Source organism: Phocoena phocoena, chromosome 2 (assembly GCF_963924675.1).
Source record: "Phocoena phocoena chromosome 2, mPhoPho1.1, whole genome shotgun sequence".
Classification (NCBI taxonomy): domain Eukaryota; kingdom Metazoa; phylum Chordata; class Mammalia; order Artiodactyla; family Phocoenidae; genus Phocoena; species Phocoena phocoena.
This window is the reverse complement of record NC_089220.1, coordinates 83,760,463-83,778,711: the sequence shown is the minus strand read 5'-3', so window position 1 is coordinate 83,778,711 and position 18,249 is coordinate 83,760,463. Positions and strand designations below refer to the sequence as shown.

The following is an 18,249-nucleotide window of genomic DNA, read 5'->3' as shown; positions in this document are numbered from 1 at the left end:
GACACAAACCAAAGATAATCAAAACCTGCAGTGAGTTGGGTAAACTGCAAAGAAAACATCCTGAAAATTACAGTATGGGCATTTGGGCATGATGATGGCACATGTCTTCCAAAGCCCAAAAAAAGAGCAGGGTCAGCAGTCCTGCTATAAAGCCAAGGAATGGCCATGGGGAAGAGTTTAGTTCAAGATCCCCCAGATATCTAGAGGCTCTTGCTAGGCCAACAGCTGTTTTCTGTTTGTTGAAAAGGTCGTTATGTCAACAGAACCTATGGGACCAGTGCCCGTAAGCTGGAGTAGCCAAATTGGGTCTGTGAGGCAGCCGGGGAGGTGCCCTGCTCACATCTCCTTTCAAGAGAACCTGCTGTGAGAAGTGTTATTGGCGGATGGTCCCCAGCCGTTGCACCTTTCAGTCTGCTTCAATGCTCATGTCCCCCCATTTCTGCCCAGTGGACGACTCCTCCAATAGGCAACCTTTGCCGCTAGCCTTGCTGAGATTTTTAGAGCCAAACTGTAATCTGAGACTCTTCCCACCCAATTCTTCCTTCCCGCTCTCCTTTCACAAGTGTCAGGAGACACTTCCTGCCTATTCCTGCTCCCTTCCCCCTTTATCTTTCACAGCTGTTTTCTCCTATAAATCTCTTTTATTTTATTTTATTTTTGGCTGCGTTGGGTCTTCGTTGCAGTCTTAACCACTGCGCCACCAGGGAAGCCCCTCTCCTGTAAATCTCTTGCACGTCTAATTCTGCCTTGGCATCTGCTTCTTGGAAGACCCGACTGAACATCTACTATATTCATGGTCTAGGGCTTCCCTGGTGGCACAGTGGTCGAGAATCCGCCTGCCAATGCAGGGGACACGGGTTCGATCCCTGGTCCAGGAAGATCCCACATGCCACGGAGCAACTAAGCCCGTGAGCCACAACTACTGAGCCTGCGTGCCACAACTACTGAAGCCCACGCACCTAGAGCTCATGCTCCACAATAAGAGAAGCCACCGCAATAAGAAGCCCGCGCACTATAACGAAGACTGGTCCCCACTCGTCGCAACTAGAGAAAGCCCACGCACAGCAATGAAGCCCCAACACAGCCAAAAATAAATAAATTAAAAAAAAAAGAAACAAATACTATATTCATGGTCTGGATCTACTGGAAAGTAGATTCTCAGGGTGGGCAAATCTGGGGAATTTTATAATAGCTGGAGAGGTCTGTGGACTGTTGGGAAAGAGGGTTGGAGAAGGACGCCAAAATTAGAGAAAATGAACACAATGCTTATCAGCAAATGCAATGAGCTGGATAATTGGTGATGCATTCGACGGAGCTGGATTTTCATCTCAATGCCACCACCTCTTTGGACAAGTCATTTAGGATTACTTCCTTCATCTATAAAATGGGAATACTTTTACTTACCTTGCTGGGCTGTTGTAAGAAGGAAGAGGATGATGCATGTAAAGTACTTCACAGCACGGCTGGCACAGGTGCTCTCAATTCAGAGTACCTATCGTTAATTCTTATTTCCCTTTAGGAAGAGAAAGAATGTCTTTCCTCTCATTTGAAGGCAGGCAGGGACTGGTTCCATAAATAAAAGCACTGGATCCATCCTGGGAGGGGGCCCACAGGCTTGGTCCCCTTTCAGCCTCTGGGAAAGGTGAGGGCTCTGTATTTGCCCAGAGGGCAGGTCAGCGACTCCATTTGGACCTTGTTGCTTCCTGCAGAGGGTCCGTGCGGTGGGTGTGGGACAGAGGTAGGAGGGGGAAGGGGAGGGGAAAGGACCTTAGAACCTAAGGGGAGGTGGTCTCTGGGTGGTAGCTTCAGACGCCTCGAAAGATGGACCAGAAGTGGAGCCTGGAGGTGGAGTCAGGACCCAGACCTGGAGGGCCGGGCCCCTCTGGGCTCCTCCCCTCTCCTTGTTCATCACTCTCAGCTGAGAGAAGTTAAGCTGCTAGCCTCATCCCCCTTGCCCAGGAGGACTCAGTTGTCTGGGGACTTCTTCAGAGTCACCAGGCAGTAGCGTAGGGCTTGGCTCCTGGGGATGAGGGCAGACCCAGTGAAAGGGAGAATCCCAAGAAGAAACAGCCCAGGCGTCTAGTCCCGAGAATGCCCTTGCCCCGCTCCTGGTGACCCAGGGGCTGTCACACACCCCCAGCTCTGGCCTGGGTGCCCAGTGGAAGGCAAGCCCCACTAGGGCTAGCTGGACCCGCGCAACTCTCTGCCACCTCCGTGGCAGCTTCTTTTAAGAAGCCCATTTTCCTCAAAGGAGAGGTAGATGACAAATTAAGTCCCTCAGGGGCTGATTCGAGGGAGAAGAACGACGGTAGGTTGCAGTTCACCTCAGGAGGCCCTCTCCCTCTTACCTCAGACCTTCCTGCCCACACCACAGGTGTCTGGTTCTGGCTGTCAGGATGCTTTGTGGCCTGGAACCCTTTTCCGCCTGGCAGAAAGTAGCCAAGAAGCTAACCACATCAAGCACTTCATCGGTCTCCCACTCCTCCAGGGCAGGGACTGGTGAATGTCAGCTGAGCTGAATTGGGTTCGCTGCAAATGAAGGAATGAAAGAACTGCAGAGGGAGAATGTGTGCAAACACCCCTAAATCCACCCCCATTCACCCTTCTCACCCTTCATCTTCCTTAACCTTCCCATCCCCTCTTCTCTCTCCCCTTACCTTCCATAATATCTCCCTCTCTCTCTCTCTTCTCACTCCCTCTCTCTCTCTCTCTCTCTCTCTCTCTCTCTCTCTCGGTCACTCTCCACACAACCCCCCATCCCCATAATTTGGGAGGCACACGGACCTGGGTTGCACCTGCTCCCGTAATTGGGAGGCACACAGACCTGGGTGGGACTTCGGGCAGGATACTTAACTCTCTCTGTGCCAGTTTCCACGTCTGTAAAACAGGATAACACCTGTGGAACCGGGCTGTGGTGAGGTTGAAAGGAGATGAAGCAGACACAGCAGCTGGGCTCCAGGCTGCAGGGCTTTGGGAAGGGGGACTGAGTAGCCGCTATGGGTCCGGAGTGGCAGTTCCCAGCAAAGGAGGAAGAAGCTGGGGGCAGGGTGGGGGTGGGAGGCTCCCGAGGGGCCAGAAGCTCACAGAAGATCTGACTGGTTAGCAGAGGAAGTGGATCATGGGTCAGAGAAGCCCTGCCCAGAGGAAGCTCCACTCTCCAGTGCTGGGTGGATGCAGTGTCCTGGCTTCTCCCTTGTCCCCACTGGTCTCTGAGGGATCAGGTGTTCAACTAGCATTTCAGAGAACACCTATTGAGCCAGCTGCTGGGATGGGCCCTTTAACTCATTTTGTCTTCATTCTCACAGCGATCTACATCAGATAGGCATTATTATTCCCACAATACAGAGGAGCACATGGAGGCTCCGAGAGATAGGCAGCTGGTGAGGAGTAGAGGTGGGACTTGATCGGTCCAGAAGACTCCAAGCACAGTGCCGTCTCTAATGCAGCAAGATGTACACTTTGGTTCTGCTGGGTCATCGACCTCCTGCCAGCCCCTTGGGCTAGGTTCTGGGGATGTCACGTGAACAGGACAGACACGGTCTCAACTTCCCACAATTCACATTCTTGGTGGGAGAGAGTGACAAGTAACTGGATAGATACAGCAGCGCATGGTAGGTGCTATCTGAGGTGAAATCCCCAGGGCCAAATGTGAAATCCCAGGACCTGAGGATCAGGTCCTGTACAGGGGATCAGTTAAGGCCTCCTGGTGAGTCATGGCAGAGAAACATGAGTGACTATAGGAGCCCCCTCCCCCAAATTTGGGGAATATGGTTGGTTTACTCCTCCAAAGTCAGGCCAATAGCAAGGCTAGGTATAAGTGACATTGGCAAGGAGGCTCTTCCCGCCTCCGTCCCTCACCCCCTCGGGCACCACTTCTCACCACAGCCCCAGGTCCCTGAAGTACAGCAGTTCCCACTGGGGATGTATGAAATAGGACTAACAGAGAAAAGCCAGCTCTGACCTTGAATCTCTCCCATGGGCATGGCTGGCACAGCCTCCTATTCTCCATCTCCTAGTGGGTCTGGGATCTCTGGAGAGCAGTGGGGAACGGGTCACACTGAGGTCTGTCCTCTACGACCCTGACTGTATTCCTCCCACATTGCCCACAACTTCCTCTGAATCTAAGTCAGCAAAAGACCGCCCCTCACTCAACCTTCTTGCCTTCCTTATAATTCTCAATGCCAGGAATAACCTCCCCTTGTTCGCACAATGATCCCCCTTTTCATCTGAGAGCCTCCTCAGTCAAGAAGTATTCCTGCCTAAGAGGAGGAATATCTCTTACTTAGCTTCAGGGAATAATCGTGTAGATGTGCTCTAGACCTGGAGCCATTCCTAATGGGGCTTGCCCTTTGGTGGCATCCCAGAAGCTGAGTCAGTGATCCGGTATGGCTTATGGGAAGCTCCCAAAGGCTCCATGGTATGACGATGGCCCACTGCACTAGCCCTAGCAAGTTACAGCTTGTCTTACCTTCTCTACCTTCAAGCTCCCTCTCCTGACCTGGGGAAAGAGACATCAGGGGGTCTTGGTGGACACACAGGAGCTCAAAGGGAGAATCAGAGATGTTGACTTTGTATACAAAATGGCTTTATTAAAAATTCAGCTATTAGGAAAACAAAGCCTTCTCAAAGGTTCTATCAAAAAGTACAAATTTTAAATAAATGCATCAGAAAAGTGGCAGCCAGATACATAGGCCACAGTCACAATCCTGGGGGACGGGAGAGAGTGCCCAGAGTCCCAAGAAGAGGCTGGGCACAGGGGTCTTTGGATGCTGCAGGGCCAGGTCCTGTAAGGGCCCTTTCAGTTTTCCTTTCCTTGGAAAAAAGGGAAAGAACCCGGCAAGTGTAGGAAATTCTTAGTCTGAAGCGGAAAGATACAAAAGTCATTTAAAAAAGGCACGACTGCTGACTCCAGTCCTGAGGCAAATGGAGTGGATGAACGGGTGATCAGAGCCACAGGGCCCCCGGCTGTGGTCATCTCCTGATTGGTGCCTCCTCTGGGTTTGGCTACAGGTTAAGTTAAGGTGGCTCAAGTGGACTGCACAACCCCTGCAGGCAGGGCCGTGGAGCCAGTCTCGAGAAGAGATGTGTTGCTACACTAGCAAACTGGTATCTAGCCCTGCCAGGGCAAGAAGGATCACACTGGCTCCCAAGAAATCCCCCTATGGAGAGCACCAGGCCATCTGTCCAACCCTGGCCTCTGAACCACTGTGTGCACCCACCCTGGACAAGGAACTTCCAAGGGCAATTCTTCCCACCTAGGCATCTGGAGAAGCCCCAGGCCCCAGAGCCAGGGTTTCTCTGTATGGCAACACAGAAGGTGGCATTGTCAAAACCAGTCCCCAACAACTGCTGGCCCACACCCATGGTCACTTATGACAGGCCTCCCTGGTGACGTTAGGCAGTGGGTAGGCAAAGAGGGAGAAGTCCAGGATATACTTAGGCAGCACGTCCTGCAGCAGGGCCCGTGGGGCACTGCACAGGTGGTAGTGCAGGCTTTCGGGGCTGGCCGGCCGGTACCAGGCCTGGCGAGCTGGGAATCGGACATGGGGCGGTGCCCGCACCCACTCCAGCACCTGGTTGGCATCTGCCTCCAGTCTCTCATAGGAGCCCACAAAGTCGTAGTGCACGGCACAAGGCTGGCACAGGTGGTACACGGGCATCCAATGCTCGTTCATGCGCTCAGGGTCCTCATCCACCAGGTATCTCAGGAACTCGGGGAAGGTGACGTCGTCCCCCGCAGGGCTGGGCCCCGCTCCAGCCCTGTACCGCCTCACTATCTCAGCCCCATAGCGCTGCTGGTACTCTCGGATCTCGCCGAACTTGTTGCGGTAAGCAGAGAGAAGGCGTTCCAAGGGGTCCCGCACAAACAGGAACTTGAAGTAGTGCTGCAGGCGGTAGCGAATCTCATCAGGCCTTAGGTCTGCCAGGAACACCAGGTCGCTGCGGTGGTCCATCTTCAGGCGGACGTCCACGTTGTCCAGGACGCCCGCCAGCACCTTCAGCACCCGCTTCCAGTTCGAGCAGGCCACCTTGGGCACGTAGCAGTAGAGGAAGCGGTAGCGGTCATTCACGAGGATGTGGCGCAGCAGGGTGCGCCGCTGCCCCACCGGCAAGTCCCAGGGGTCCCGGGGCATGCCTGGTTGTCCGCACACTGCTCGCAAGGTCCGGTTACGGACGTCCTGCCTCACCTGTAAGTCCGAGTCCCCCGCATCCAGGGACAGCCTCCCAGGCCTGGGGACCGTCCCACGCCAGACCGCGTCCTCGCGGTTGGGAGGGTGCAGGGGAAGGGGCTTCATCTCGGCCAGGATGCCACGCTCGATCATGAGCAGCAGCCCGCTGGAGGCCACGATAACCGCGAACATCAGCATAGACGGCAGCAGCAGGGGCGGCCCGCCCAGCCCGGCCCGGGCCCTGCCCAGTGGGGCCCGCCTCAGCGCCCGGCCCAGGGGCTCGGCGCCATTTGGGGCCGCCAGCGGGGTCAGCGGGCGGGGGAACATCGTGCTCCCGGGGCGGGGGCCTGCGCGGGCCCGGCCGATCCGAGGGCTGCCCGGGAGGCGGGCTCGGGCTGGGGGCGGGCCCGAGGGCTTGGGCCCGCGGAGCCGGGATGGGGTTAGGGGAGCGGAGCGCTGGCGGGAGGCCCCGGGGCGCGCGGGGGTAGCCGACTCCCGGGCTGCGGCACCGGAGCGGGCGGCGGGCAGCCGGCGGGCGCGGCGAGGGACCTGGGCCGGATGTCCCGCCCGGCCGCTCTCCGCCCCCGGCCCCGCCGTGACACAGGCGCGGGGGCGGGCCCAGGCCGGGGGCGTGGAGAGGGGCGGGCACCCCTGCAGCGAGGGGGCTGGGAGGGCGCGTGCGGACCCCCACCCTGGAGAGGGCGCCTGAGCCAGGGCCGTTCTTGTCCACCGCGCTTCGGGTTCAAAAGCTGCCGAGGCCCCGAAGGCAGGAAAGACCCAGGCCGCGGTTTCCTCTCCCGCGCAGCGCGTGCCCTCAGGGAGCTGTAAGGAGAGGACCTGCACGCAACGCCCTGCCGCACACTCTGGCCCGGCCGAGCTCTTACTCCAACAGCGGGTCTGGAGGCAAGGGGCTTCCGCAGTGCTCTCCACCGACTCCCAGATTTGAGTCCCAAATTTCTGGAGGTCTTAACTGCTGTAAGCAGAGTCCCCAGTGTGCTCCCCCTACCCGCCGTGTCCTGGCCACTCCAATAAAGAGGAACTAGACGGTCAGGCACTGACAATGGCTCAGCTCTATGGTGACCCTTAGATTTAAGACAGTACCTAGTGGTTACAGTGTTTATCCACTGGGGAATGCTGAAATGTCTGGAAATGGAATCTTCTCTCCTCTCTCTTCCCTCTTCCAGGCCTGAAGAGGTGGGACACTCTGGTGACGGGCCAGTGACTAGTTGCTGCCACATGACCACTAGTGTGGTCAGCACACATTTTGAAGGGTGAGGAACTGGGGGCACAGAGCAGCAGCCTCCTTGCCTGGAGTCAGACGTGCTCACGGGCACCGGGCTGGCCACATGGACTAGAGACAGACATGGGGAATACCTCGGAAGTCAGTAGCCAGCCTTTACTGATCTGAACTGGGCACCTAGCTAAGTGTCCAGACTTCACCCTGTTACATGCGGGGAGCCCGTGAGGCTATGAAACAGTGTCCACATTATTGAGGCAGGTGTCATCTGTTGTATTCTTTACCTTCTTTAGTGGTCACAGTCACCCGGGGTGGTAGGTACTATGCGCATCCCTGCTGCACAGCTGAGGAAACAGGCTCAGGGAAGCTGAGACTTTGTGTGAGTTCGTCTGATTCTAAATCCTAAATTCCTAATCACGATCCTTCAGAGATGAATGGAGCACAAACACGGAGGGAGAAAGCAGCTGACCCCAGAACACACTGTACTGAGGGGGTGATGGAACCGGAGAAGATGCCACAGGCTTTGAGTTTAGCGAGAATGGAGTTACCACTGATGAGAGGAATTGAGAGGATGAGGGCTCCTGAAGCATGAGATGAAGCTAAAAGACTCACGCATGGCCCGCCCAATCCTAGCAGTGGGAGCACAGCACATGCGCAATGGGAAACCTGGTGGCCTTCCAGCTCCTCAGGACAGGCTCCCTACTCTGTCCGAATGCTGGGGTGCATCTCAGGATGCACCATTCACTGATTTAGAAGTCTGCATCAGGGTTTAGCCCTCACCGAACTGCTCCTTGCTTCCAATAGCACTGAAGGTAGATTTCTGGTCATGGGATTATTTCTACTGAAATCTTTTATCTTTTTCTTTTCTTTTAAACGGTAAATACGTCTTCTATACTAGGAGAGGAAAAAACAACTTTGAGAAAGTTTTTGGTAACTGCATCACATGTGCTCGTTTCTCTGAGCAGTCTTCTGTGTTAGCAGTCACAGTGAGGCAGTCTGAATACAGGAATGGCCACTTACTCTGGGGGAGTCCTTAGACAAAGTACTTGTCTCCACACCAGTTTCTCGTCTGTAAAATGATGGGATACTGCCCATCTCATGGGACTCTTGTGGACAGCACACTGATGGCCGTGCTGCAGTATGTCCACAATGGTGCCTGTGCCACTAACAAGCTCTATGGAAGTGCAGCTGCCCAGATGTCCTTACAAAATGCAGGAGCGGGTTGGGCAGCGTATCTGCCTCCTAGGAACCCCGAGAGCCTTAGGTCCACCCCACCTTGAACACAGTCAACACTGAGGCTTTGGGGCTAGGGCCAGGTTGACTGAACCAAGCATCCAGGCCGTCTGAGCCCTCGGCCTCATGATGGAGCCTTCAATTCCTCAGCAAGGAGTGCCAGTGGCAAGATACCAAGGCCCTCGAACAGTTTCTGCTGGCCAGTTCTCCAGGGGCATGATCCAAGGAGATGAGGCGGTATCCTCACCGCGCAACCACTTGGAGACCAGTTCCGAAGGATTTCACTCAGCCCACCACGATGCGAAGTCACCTCCAAGTTCCCATTCCCTCTGTCTCCTCTCCTCCCGCAGTTTCCCCACACATTCCTGTGCTCTTTGCTTACTGACCTCAGTGAGCCCTTGCACTGCAGTGGTTAAGAGTGGTGAGCCCCTCTGCACCCACACACAAAAAGATGACACGACACACAGGAAATGGTCCTTTTCTAAATCAATACAATTTCTCAAATTTATTATTTTTTTTCTTAAAGAAGTACTTCTAATCTCTGTCAAAAGGGAGGCGAGGAAAGGTCCTCCCTCCCTTGTAAACACTGAAATACAGATCTGAGAAACCAGGGTCGACACACACAAAAAGTGCATTTTACAAAATATCAACTAAAATATATTTTACATGAATTATGCTTCCATTGAAATTCTACCAGCTGCATTTTCAGGTTCGAAAAAATATTTCCACATCTAAGAGATTTCAAAAGCATTTAAGTTGTGGGCAGTGGACCCTGCCTCCTGGGAGACGAGGGGCCTGATCTGCTGGGTGAGGCTGGGCTCCTTGGCAGCAAGGGCCCAGCGCCCTGGGAAAGAGCAGGCTCCAAGGCCGGGTCTCCAGAGCCGCCACGGCCCCACCCCACGGCCACTCTGCCAACCTCTCTTACTGCCCCGCCCTCCTGGACTGATGATGCCTTCCTCCAAACAGCTTATTCAATACAAGGGGACCCAAGTTCCTTCCCTTCAGGTTTGGGGTTGGGTTTCCCAAGTGTAAATTCACCTCTGAATGGTCCAGGCCTCACCCAAGCCCAATGACCAATCAGGAGCAGCCATCTGCTTAGGGACAGCACAGGGCTGGGGGATCGCTGGGAGTGCCCTCAGGATTCACTTCCACCTCCCGCCCAACTGTCCTCTCCCAGTGCCAGCCTGCAGGGTCGGTCTGTCCCTCCCTAGGAGAGGGGGACCCAGTGCTGCCCTCCTTGGCTCCTGTCCCCAGGGTTGTGGCCTGTGGAATCACTCACAAGCATGTGCCCAGCGCCGGGCCCAAGCCACACTCCCTCTCCCTACCAGGCTCCTCTTTGGTACAAATAGGAAAGAACCAGACTGCTCCAGCCGCCACACCGAGTGCCCCAGGGCCAGGGCCAGGGCCTAGTTCTGGCAAGGATAGCAGGGGGCTGAGTCTCCTAATCTACTCTGGGGAGCAGCATGAGGTGAGAACAGGGCCCCTGGACAACAGGAACAAACTGAAAATGCAGGTCCTTAGCTCCTAGAGTGAGTGGCTGCAGCTCAGCAGGTCTGTGGACTGATACAGTGTTGATTCTCACTGGGATGTAAATTAGTGCAATCTACAAAAGACTAGGGTAAGAGGTGGCAGGGCAAGGGGAGCCACAGCACTCCTTTGGTTTGATTTCAGGTGGGTGTGGCTTGAAGAGTCATGTGTGAAGTTCTGCAAGAGGTTTCCTAAACCTCTAAGTGTAAGGCAAGAGGAAAAGTCTTCAATAAATCAGGTAGCAATTTTCCTTGCCCCCTGCCCCCACCCCCTCCCAGCTCCCTTCTGCTCTCCCAGACATGACAAACCCCATGTTGATCAGTTAATTTCTGGGAGGCCAGACCTGCTGGGTGGCCTTCACCAGGAGGTGGACAGCAAGCTGACTCCCACAAGGGGGCCACACCCATGACTGTGAGGGCTGGTAACTTGTCCCAGCACCAGGGGCTACTACAGGGGCAAAGGAGGAATGCCAGAGAAAGGCCCCAAGTTCAGGAAGAGAAAGTCAATGCTCTGGAAGCCAGACTTTGGCTCCCTAGGCCTCAAAGGAATGAGCTCGGAGCTGTGCTAGAATCTGGGAGAGCCTGGTCCCAGGCTAATGGGGAAGCAGCGGGTCACAGTGGGTGAGGTAAAGCTGGCTCCCACTCCCCCCTGAAGGGCCCAGGGGAGGATAAAGAAGGGCCTGGTTCCTGAAGGACCTTCCCCCAATCCCCCCAGGGGCCATGCCCCTGAGGCTTCGCTCAGCCTCAGGGAAGACTGCTTCTTCAGGAGCCTCTGCCCAGGGGACCACAGAGAGGTACCCTGGGCCAAGCTGAGGGCTCTGATGCTTTTCGTATACCCTGGCCTCCCCTTCCCTCCCATGGGGCCCAAATCCATAGGGGCCCCTGCCCTCCCCCCACAAGAGAACCACAGGCCAGCCACCTCAGGCTCCTGTGGCCCCTTAACCAAGTGCTGTGCTTCAAGCAGTGCCCTCTGCCCTGAGCCCCACTTGCCCGTGGGCAGCCCCAGTGTGGGCATGAGGGGGCTACTGTGGGTTCTTGAGGATGCGGCCATGGCGGAAGTCATAGACATGGCGGCAAAGAAACACCAGCTCAGGGTCCGTGTCCTCGGGCACTGTGCGGTGTGGCGGGGTGGAGTAGTCCGCAGAGGGGGGCACCAGTGCTGTCTTTCGGCTGGGGAGACCCTCGCCTCGACGCTTGGCCATGGCACAGAATCTGCAGTGACACACCATTCGCTGTCTTTACCACAGCTATCATAGCAGGAAGACCAATTCCTTCCCCACCCTGCCCAGAGGGCGGAGACACCCCCTCCCACCTCCACAAGGGCAGGTGCTGCCTCCATCCCTGTCCTGGGCCTATGCCCTCTCTGCCAACCATCTTCTCTGTCACTGGGGAACCACACCTACCAGGGCCTCCCTCCCAATCACCTGTCAATTCTCCTTGATTTTTTCTGAGAGCAGTACTGTAACTATCCCCGACTCTGCAACTCTGCCCCAATCACTCTGCCTCAGAGGGGGAACCATTTTTCTTTTTTTCCATAAAAATTACATGATGGAAGCAGACTGTGGGAAGAAAGTTCTAGGAGGTCAGGCCCAGTGAGTCAGATCCCCTTGGGGATCACAGGCAGCGCCCAAATAGCCCTGGGAAGTCTGAGGGGAGAGGCTAGCCAGAGGTACAGGGCACCACCCACCTGCAGTACTCAGCAAAGGTCAGCACGTAGCACTTCTCTTCAATGCAGGCCACACTATTCTGGTCCTGATGTCTCGATGCAAAGACTTCATTCTGCAAAGGCTCAAGGGGAGGGAGGAGGAGGTTGGCTACCAGGGTGGGAAGCACCTAGCTCCAGGAGCAAGGCAGACATTAACCACTCTGCTGGTACTCCTGACCTGAGATAGACAACTCCAGCTAGTGCCCAGGAAACTAGGGAGCTTCCCTGGAATTTCAGCCTAACTGCTCCTCATCAAGCAGCCCAAGGCATTCCTCCCAGGTCCTGTCCTACTCAGGAGCAGCCAAGTACCCGCTCCAGCCTCTGACTGACATCAGTCTCCCGACCCCCACCCCAGCCCAGGGGAGGAGAGGGGAATTGGTGTGCATTCTCCCATTTAGATGAAAAGTCCCAGAGAGGGGAAAAAAAGTAAAAGGGAGCCAAGATCGGGGGTGAAGCAACCCACACACAGCTTGGTAGATAGCAAGGGGTGTCAGTAGAGTCTTTTCTCCCCTCCCTCTCCTGCTGCAGACAGTAAAGGTGTGCAGCTCCACCTCCCCTTTCCTGTCGCCAGGAAGACACAACTACTTGCGCCCATTCTGGCACCCCTGCTCTTGGGGGCTCCCTTTCTGCCCCACCTTTCAAGACAAAGGTTACTATTCCCTTCAAAACATGAATTGGGGCAGTGTTGGGAAAAGAGGCTAAAACTCAGGCCTTTCCCCAGGTTCTCTGGTGTCCAAGGTAATGAGTCCAGGGACTTGAATGCCCAGGCTGCCCCCGCCCCCATACCACGTTCTCAGTGCCCCAGCCTCTCCCCCGCCAGGCAGCTCACCTCGTGCATGCTGGGACTGCGGCCTCCCTGTAAGTGCTCTGGTCTGTAATACCACAAGAGGCTCATCATCAGCTCTCCTAGGGGGGAAAGAGAAGCAATCAGGGCTTGAGCTGGCAGCTCCAGAGTTATTTAGATAGGCAGGCGGGCTGGCCACCTGCCCTGGAGGCTCATCCAACTTCAAAGCCTAGGCCAATTCTGCAGGCTCCGGCCACCCCTATCCCCTGCCTTGGGCCAAGTCTGGCAATTCAGTGGCCTAGAATGCTGTTAGGCATGGAGGAAGGAGGAGGAAAAGGCACTGACAGGTGAGGCAGGGTGACAGGTGCTCAGGCCCCGATGGCTGGAAAGGTTAATGAGCTGATCCAACCCAAGCACAAGGCCGTCTGCAGCCCTGAGCACCAGACAGACGCTGGCTTAGTGGAAGGCAGACTCTGCCAAGGACGCAGGACACTAGTGCCAGGTCGAACTCTAGACAAGGGGTACCTGATTCCGGGTTCTCCCAGAGGGCAGAGATCTTGGCCACATAAGGTGTGGACGTCTTTCGAGGGCCTGACTTGAGCAGGACAGTGTCCCGGACTCGGATCGTCTCTCCATGCCGCTCCACCGCCTGGTAGCTCTTTCGGATGGCTGGTTCTGGTTCATCCTGAGCAACAAACCAATGACACAAACAAGGCTTGTGGGGCCGCACTCAGCATGCGGAGGGAGTGACATCCTCTCTGTGCTCTCCTCAGGGCAGTCAAACCGTTGAGGATGGGAGACTGCCAAAGTGGTTTGCACTCTGGCCCCTCCTCCCTGAGCCTGGCTTTCAGGGGCAGGAAAGGGAATCCTCACCGTTGGAGAAAGGAAGAGAAATGGGAACAGGGGTAAGAAAGTGGCTCGAAACTTCTGGGCCTGCACTCTGACCACCACACCCACGACAGCCGGCTCTCGTGCTCCAAGCCCCCAGCACCGGGTAGGTCCTCAAGATTCCTAATGGGCAGTCTGGGTTTGACTCTTAAACCACAATGGTATAAGCAGCAAAGCCTTATCACAGGCAAATGACTTAATCTACTGCTAAGCCTGTTTCCTCGTCTGTGAAATGAGGGTAGTTCTAGGACCACGGGGTGTGTGCGTACCTCACGAGGCAGTGGTGATGATGAAAGCGGATAATGCATGTAAAGTGCTTAGTTCGGTTCTGGCACCTAAGACGTGCTAGATACATTTCAGTCTACATTCTTTTCATCATCCCAGATGTTCCTGTATCACCAATTTTCTCTGCCTATCCCAATTTCCCCTATACATACTTGTCCAAAAAGCCTCCAGGGAAGTCCTCCACTTTATAATCCGGGATGAGAGGTGAAGACACTTCAGGAGGCTTCCCTAAGAGTCGGTGACAGAGATGGCAGCCACCAGCTGTGATTGACTGTGCATTCCGTGACTCCCCAAGGCACAGGGCACAGGATCAGTACGAGTTGGGGGAGCAGGCCGGGCCAGTGTGATCAGCTCCTGGGGTACAACTGAGCTTGAACCCCTTGTCACTTCTCAGAGTGGCCAGAGCCAGGGGTTCCTGGGACCCAACTCACTGCAGGTCCTATGTCCCTAACCGCCACCCTCCCTTCTCCCCATCAGCTGAGAGCTGGCACTCACCAAGACATAGACGGCTTTCTCACAGGCAGCCCCAACGGGCACCCAGCCGTTAGTGCGGCGGCGGCGGCGGCGGCGGGGGCGTGGGCGCTGGACACGAGGCTGCTTGGGGTGGCTGGGCCTGCGGGCAGCCTTGCTCCGCGCAGTGTGCCTACAGCTAGAGCCTGTGCGCAGACCTGACTTGGAGCCACTAGGAGGCTTGGCGCTCTGAGGGCACGCGCGAGCTACCGTCTGGGGCTCCGAGGTGGGTGTCTGAAGATGGGGGACAGGCTCTGCTGCAGGTGGCACGCTGGGCACAGGGCATCCCAAGAGGGGGTGGGCAGGTGAGGCAGGGTGGCCGGCTTCCGGGAGAGGAAATTCCAGCTGGCCCAGGGACCTGCAGCCTTCTGGGAAAAGGAGAGAGGGAGGTCAGGGCAGGTTAAGGATAAGCAGGGAACCCCCCGGCCCCTCTGCTTTCAGAGCCTGCTTCTTTTAATTCTAAGTGTGAACCCAAAGGCCACTGAGGTGGCAGGTGGGGTCAGAGGCTGTTAAGGGAGATGATCAGTGACTGGCCAAGGGTTTTTCTTGACCTTGGAGACTGGCCCACAGACATCTCCATCTCCTCTTCTAGCCTGAGAGAAGAGAAAGTAATGGGAATGGCATCTCTAAGCTCTGACTTAATCTTCCTTCTCTAAGGTTTCCACCGTACTTAGGAGCAGGGGATCTGGAGTGAGACCAGGATATGAGTCCCAGATCTGCCACTTACCAGCTGTGTGACTTCAGGCAAGTCACTTTACCTTTCCGTGCCTTGCAACAGAAGTAGTAGTTGTGAGTATCATATAGTGTGTCCTAGGTGTTTTCCTATCAAAGTATTAATTCTTCACATCCTTACAACAACCCTATGAGGTAGGTACCATTTACCCCCATTTTACAATTAAGGAAACTGAGACACAGGGTGGTTATTGGTTTGTCCCACAGTCGCATGGCTGAAGAAGTGGGGAGAACATTTCAGTCTGGCTCCAGAATCTGTGCTCAATTAACATGCCATATGGCCTCCCATATATAAAGCACTAAGAACAAGCGCCTGGCACATGGTGCTTACTGGTGTCCCAGGGCAAGGGGCTAGGGGTCTTGGGTCCCACAGTTTAAGTGACTAAACTTAGAGAGTGGTACGGAAGAAAAAGAAGAGCCTAAAAAGAAGCTTGTTCTCATTTCTTAGAGCTCCAACTCATGGGAGAACCTGAAACAACCAGTCTGGCCAGAGTCAACCGGTCTATAAAGTTGTTTTATGGACCCCTTCAAGAAGGGCTGTGCAGGGGAGGGGAGAGCCCTGAGAAGGCCTGGCCCCTCACTTCACCAGCAGCAGGGCAGACCTGCTGGCTAGCATGGCTCTGGTCACCTCACTTCCACCCAGGAGCCAGGAAGGGAGCCTGGAGAGGCATGTGAGGACACTCCTTGAGTCTGGGGAAAGAGAGATCACTTAGGGGTGTCTCATCAACTACGGCACGAGACTCTCAGGTGTCTGGATCTTGCCAAGAAGGTAGACACCAAAGTCCAGGCCCTGACGGCAGCCTGTCTGTTCTCAGAGTGCGCCCACCCGGTCTGTACCTAGCAAGGTGATTCTAAGTCTGAGCATTACTTCTCTTTCAAGGCCTGTATGGCCAGGACGAAGCTGTCCTATTGCAGCTGGTACCACCTACGGGGCCTAGTACCCACCACCCCTCCCGTGAATGCTGAACTCGGTTGGCATGCAGATGGTCTGGGTTCCTGGGAAGTAAGGAATTCTAGTTTTCCTCGAGGAAGGCAGAAGGACATGGGAACAACTTGGCAAAAGTGCTAATTTCAGCATCTAACTTGCTACTCAGAGTCTAAGAATGGGCATCCCAGTGGAGAGGGAGGAGAGACACACCCTGCCCACTTCACCACCACAAAGCTACCTAACTGCCATGCCGAGAAACCTCCATAGACAGTGGGTACGGAGCAGGGCTGCTAAGAGCTAAACACGGGTCTCTTTCCTGGGAATCTCCTAGGCTGGGGGCACAAAACTAGAGGAATCCTCCCTTCTCAAAACCCCCGACTCTCCCACACGGTAGACAGACGCCAGTGCACCCCACCCTCCTGGGACACTGCTTCTCAGAGACTCCCTGGTGTACCCCACCTCCAGGAAGGCATACCTGCTGCAAAAGGCATTTTGTAGGGACAGCCGCCACAGGTAGTGCCGATGTGGGTAAGAGACGGGGGCAACATTTCACAGATGCTGTAGCCATTCACTCCAGTATCCTCACTGGAGCAGTAGCGAGAACCCCATGGAGGGTGCTGGAAGTGGGTGCCCGCGGCGGGCACTGAGCTCGGGGCCAAGAGGAGCCCCGCGTTAGCTGCAGCCACTGGGGACAGCTTGTCCTCGGGGAGCACGGAGCAGGAGGGGTAGCCCCCACACCGCAGCCCGGCCTGGCTGCAGTACAGGTAGAAGCTGCCTAGCGCGGTGAGCTCAGGCCCACCACACAGGCCACTGTAGTCGGCGGGGTTGCCAGGCATCGGTAGCGGGGAGAGCTGGGGTGCGGGGAAAGAGGGCTGGTGCAGTTCCTGCTTGGGGGCAGGTGACTCCTCGCCTGGGCGCCCGGGCTCCGGCTTCAAGGCTGCTTGCCCACCCATCAGCAGGGGCAGGTGAGGGCGCAGCCCCAAGGGGCTCTCTAGAGCCTCGCTCAGGGGCTGGTAAGGTGGCTGGCTGGACGGCCCACGAGGGGTGGCAGATGGCCATGGCTCCTCGGGGTGTCCTTGCCAGCCGGGTGGGCCTGCAGCCTCCCCAGAGCCAGCCCCCTGCCGGGCCTTGGGATAGTTCTTGCCATTGACCTTGGCCCACTTTGGCCTCGGGGCCCTCAGTGCTGGTGGCTCAGTGGAGTGCCCATCTGCTTCTGGATGGGCACGAGGTGGCCGCAGGGGTAGCTCCCGCTCCTGGCTCAGCTTTAGGAAGGCAGCTGCATTCAGGCTGGCCAGTCTTTTGGGAGCTGGATCGCCATCTCGGCGGGCCCCTTCATCCGGTGCTGGCTCTGGGGACAGGTCCCGACTTCCTCCGAGGTCCCCCAGCCGGGGCCGCTTCTTGGAGGAGGCCCAGCCTCCAGTGGCCCGGTCACGGTCCCGGCTGCGGTGGGGGTCTCCCCCTCGGCTGCGGCGGGTGCCCATCAGGCTGCTGGTCTCTTCCCGCTCCAGCAGCAGGTTATTGAGGGCCTCAGCGTTGAGGGAGGCCAGGCGCCGCTTGCGGGGCTGGGGGAGGCCAGTGTCCTCACTGGATGGGGCCGGGCTAGGGGGTTTGGGCAGGTCGGGGGGCAGCTCATCAGCCTCATCTGCGCTCCGTGGACCAGCCACATTCTCCAGGCGGGTCAGCAGCACTTTGCAGGCCTTGGGCTTCTCGGGAATTAACGGGCGCTTCCGCAGTGGGTAGTTCTTGCGGCGCCCTGTGAGGTGCCCTGGGCTCTCAGGAGGACCTGGCTCCACACCCTCTGCCCCCTGCTCCATACTGCTGCCTTCCATCTGCAGGGGCTCCTGGCGGCCCGTGGGGCCCGAACTCAGCATGGAAAGAGACTTCCTCCGAGTGTGTGTCATGGAGTACCTCCAAGCTGCAGGACATAAGGCAGGCAATGAGAGAAGCCTGCCCTGGCCTGCTTTCTCCCCCACTGCAGCCCATCCCGCATCCCCTGCAGTAACTCTGGCCTGCATCCCCTGCAGTAACTCTGGCCCGCATCCCCTGCAGTAACTCTGGCCACTTACTCCATCTCCAGCTTGGATGTTCCCGGGACACCCCCTTCCAGAGTGCAAAGGTCTAGTGGGGTCAGGCTACCAGCAGCTGTGCAAGGACTGGCTGCCCCACTCTCCTCTGAACCAAACCCCTGGGGACCCTATGGAGCAATGCAAACCCCAGAGCTGGAAGACAGAAGAGGCTGGGGGCAAAGCTC

The 18,249-nt window shown here is 56.4% G+C and overlaps 2 protein-coding genes across 4 annotated transcripts; both read right to left on the bottom strand.

Moving 5' to 3' along the window:
- Positions 1–4,568: 4,568 nt before the first annotated feature.
- Positions 4,569–6,514, bottom strand: CHST14 (carbohydrate sulfotransferase 14). Its single transcript, XM_065872505.1, has one exon. It carries the CDS (start codon positions 6,495–6,497, stop codon positions 5,367–5,369), a length of 1,131 nt encoding a protein of 376 aa, XP_065728577.1. The 5' UTR covers positions 6,498–6,514; the 3' UTR covers positions 4,569–5,366.
- Positions 6,515–11,188: 4,674 nt separating this feature from the next.
- Positions 11,189–17,899, bottom strand: BAHD1 (bromo adjacent homology domain containing 1). 3 transcript variants are annotated; one of them, XM_065872609.1, is made up of 6 exons: positions 16,474–17,899; positions 14,324–14,706; positions 13,181–13,340; positions 12,701–12,777; positions 11,854–11,954; positions 11,189–11,378 (listed from the first exon to the last, which is right to left on the bottom strand). In XM_065872609.1, exons 1-6 carry the CDS (start codon positions 17,897–17,899, stop codon positions 11,189–11,191), a joined length of 2,337 nt encoding a protein of 778 aa, XP_065728681.1. The 3 variants fall into 3 exon arrangements, with proteins under 3 accessions (XP_065728681.1, XP_065728683.1, XP_065728682.1); XM_065872611.1 differs by having other exon boundaries at positions 11,854–11,945; XM_065872610.1 differs by having other exon boundaries at positions 14,324–14,703.
- Positions 17,900–18,249: the final 350 nt, after the last annotated feature.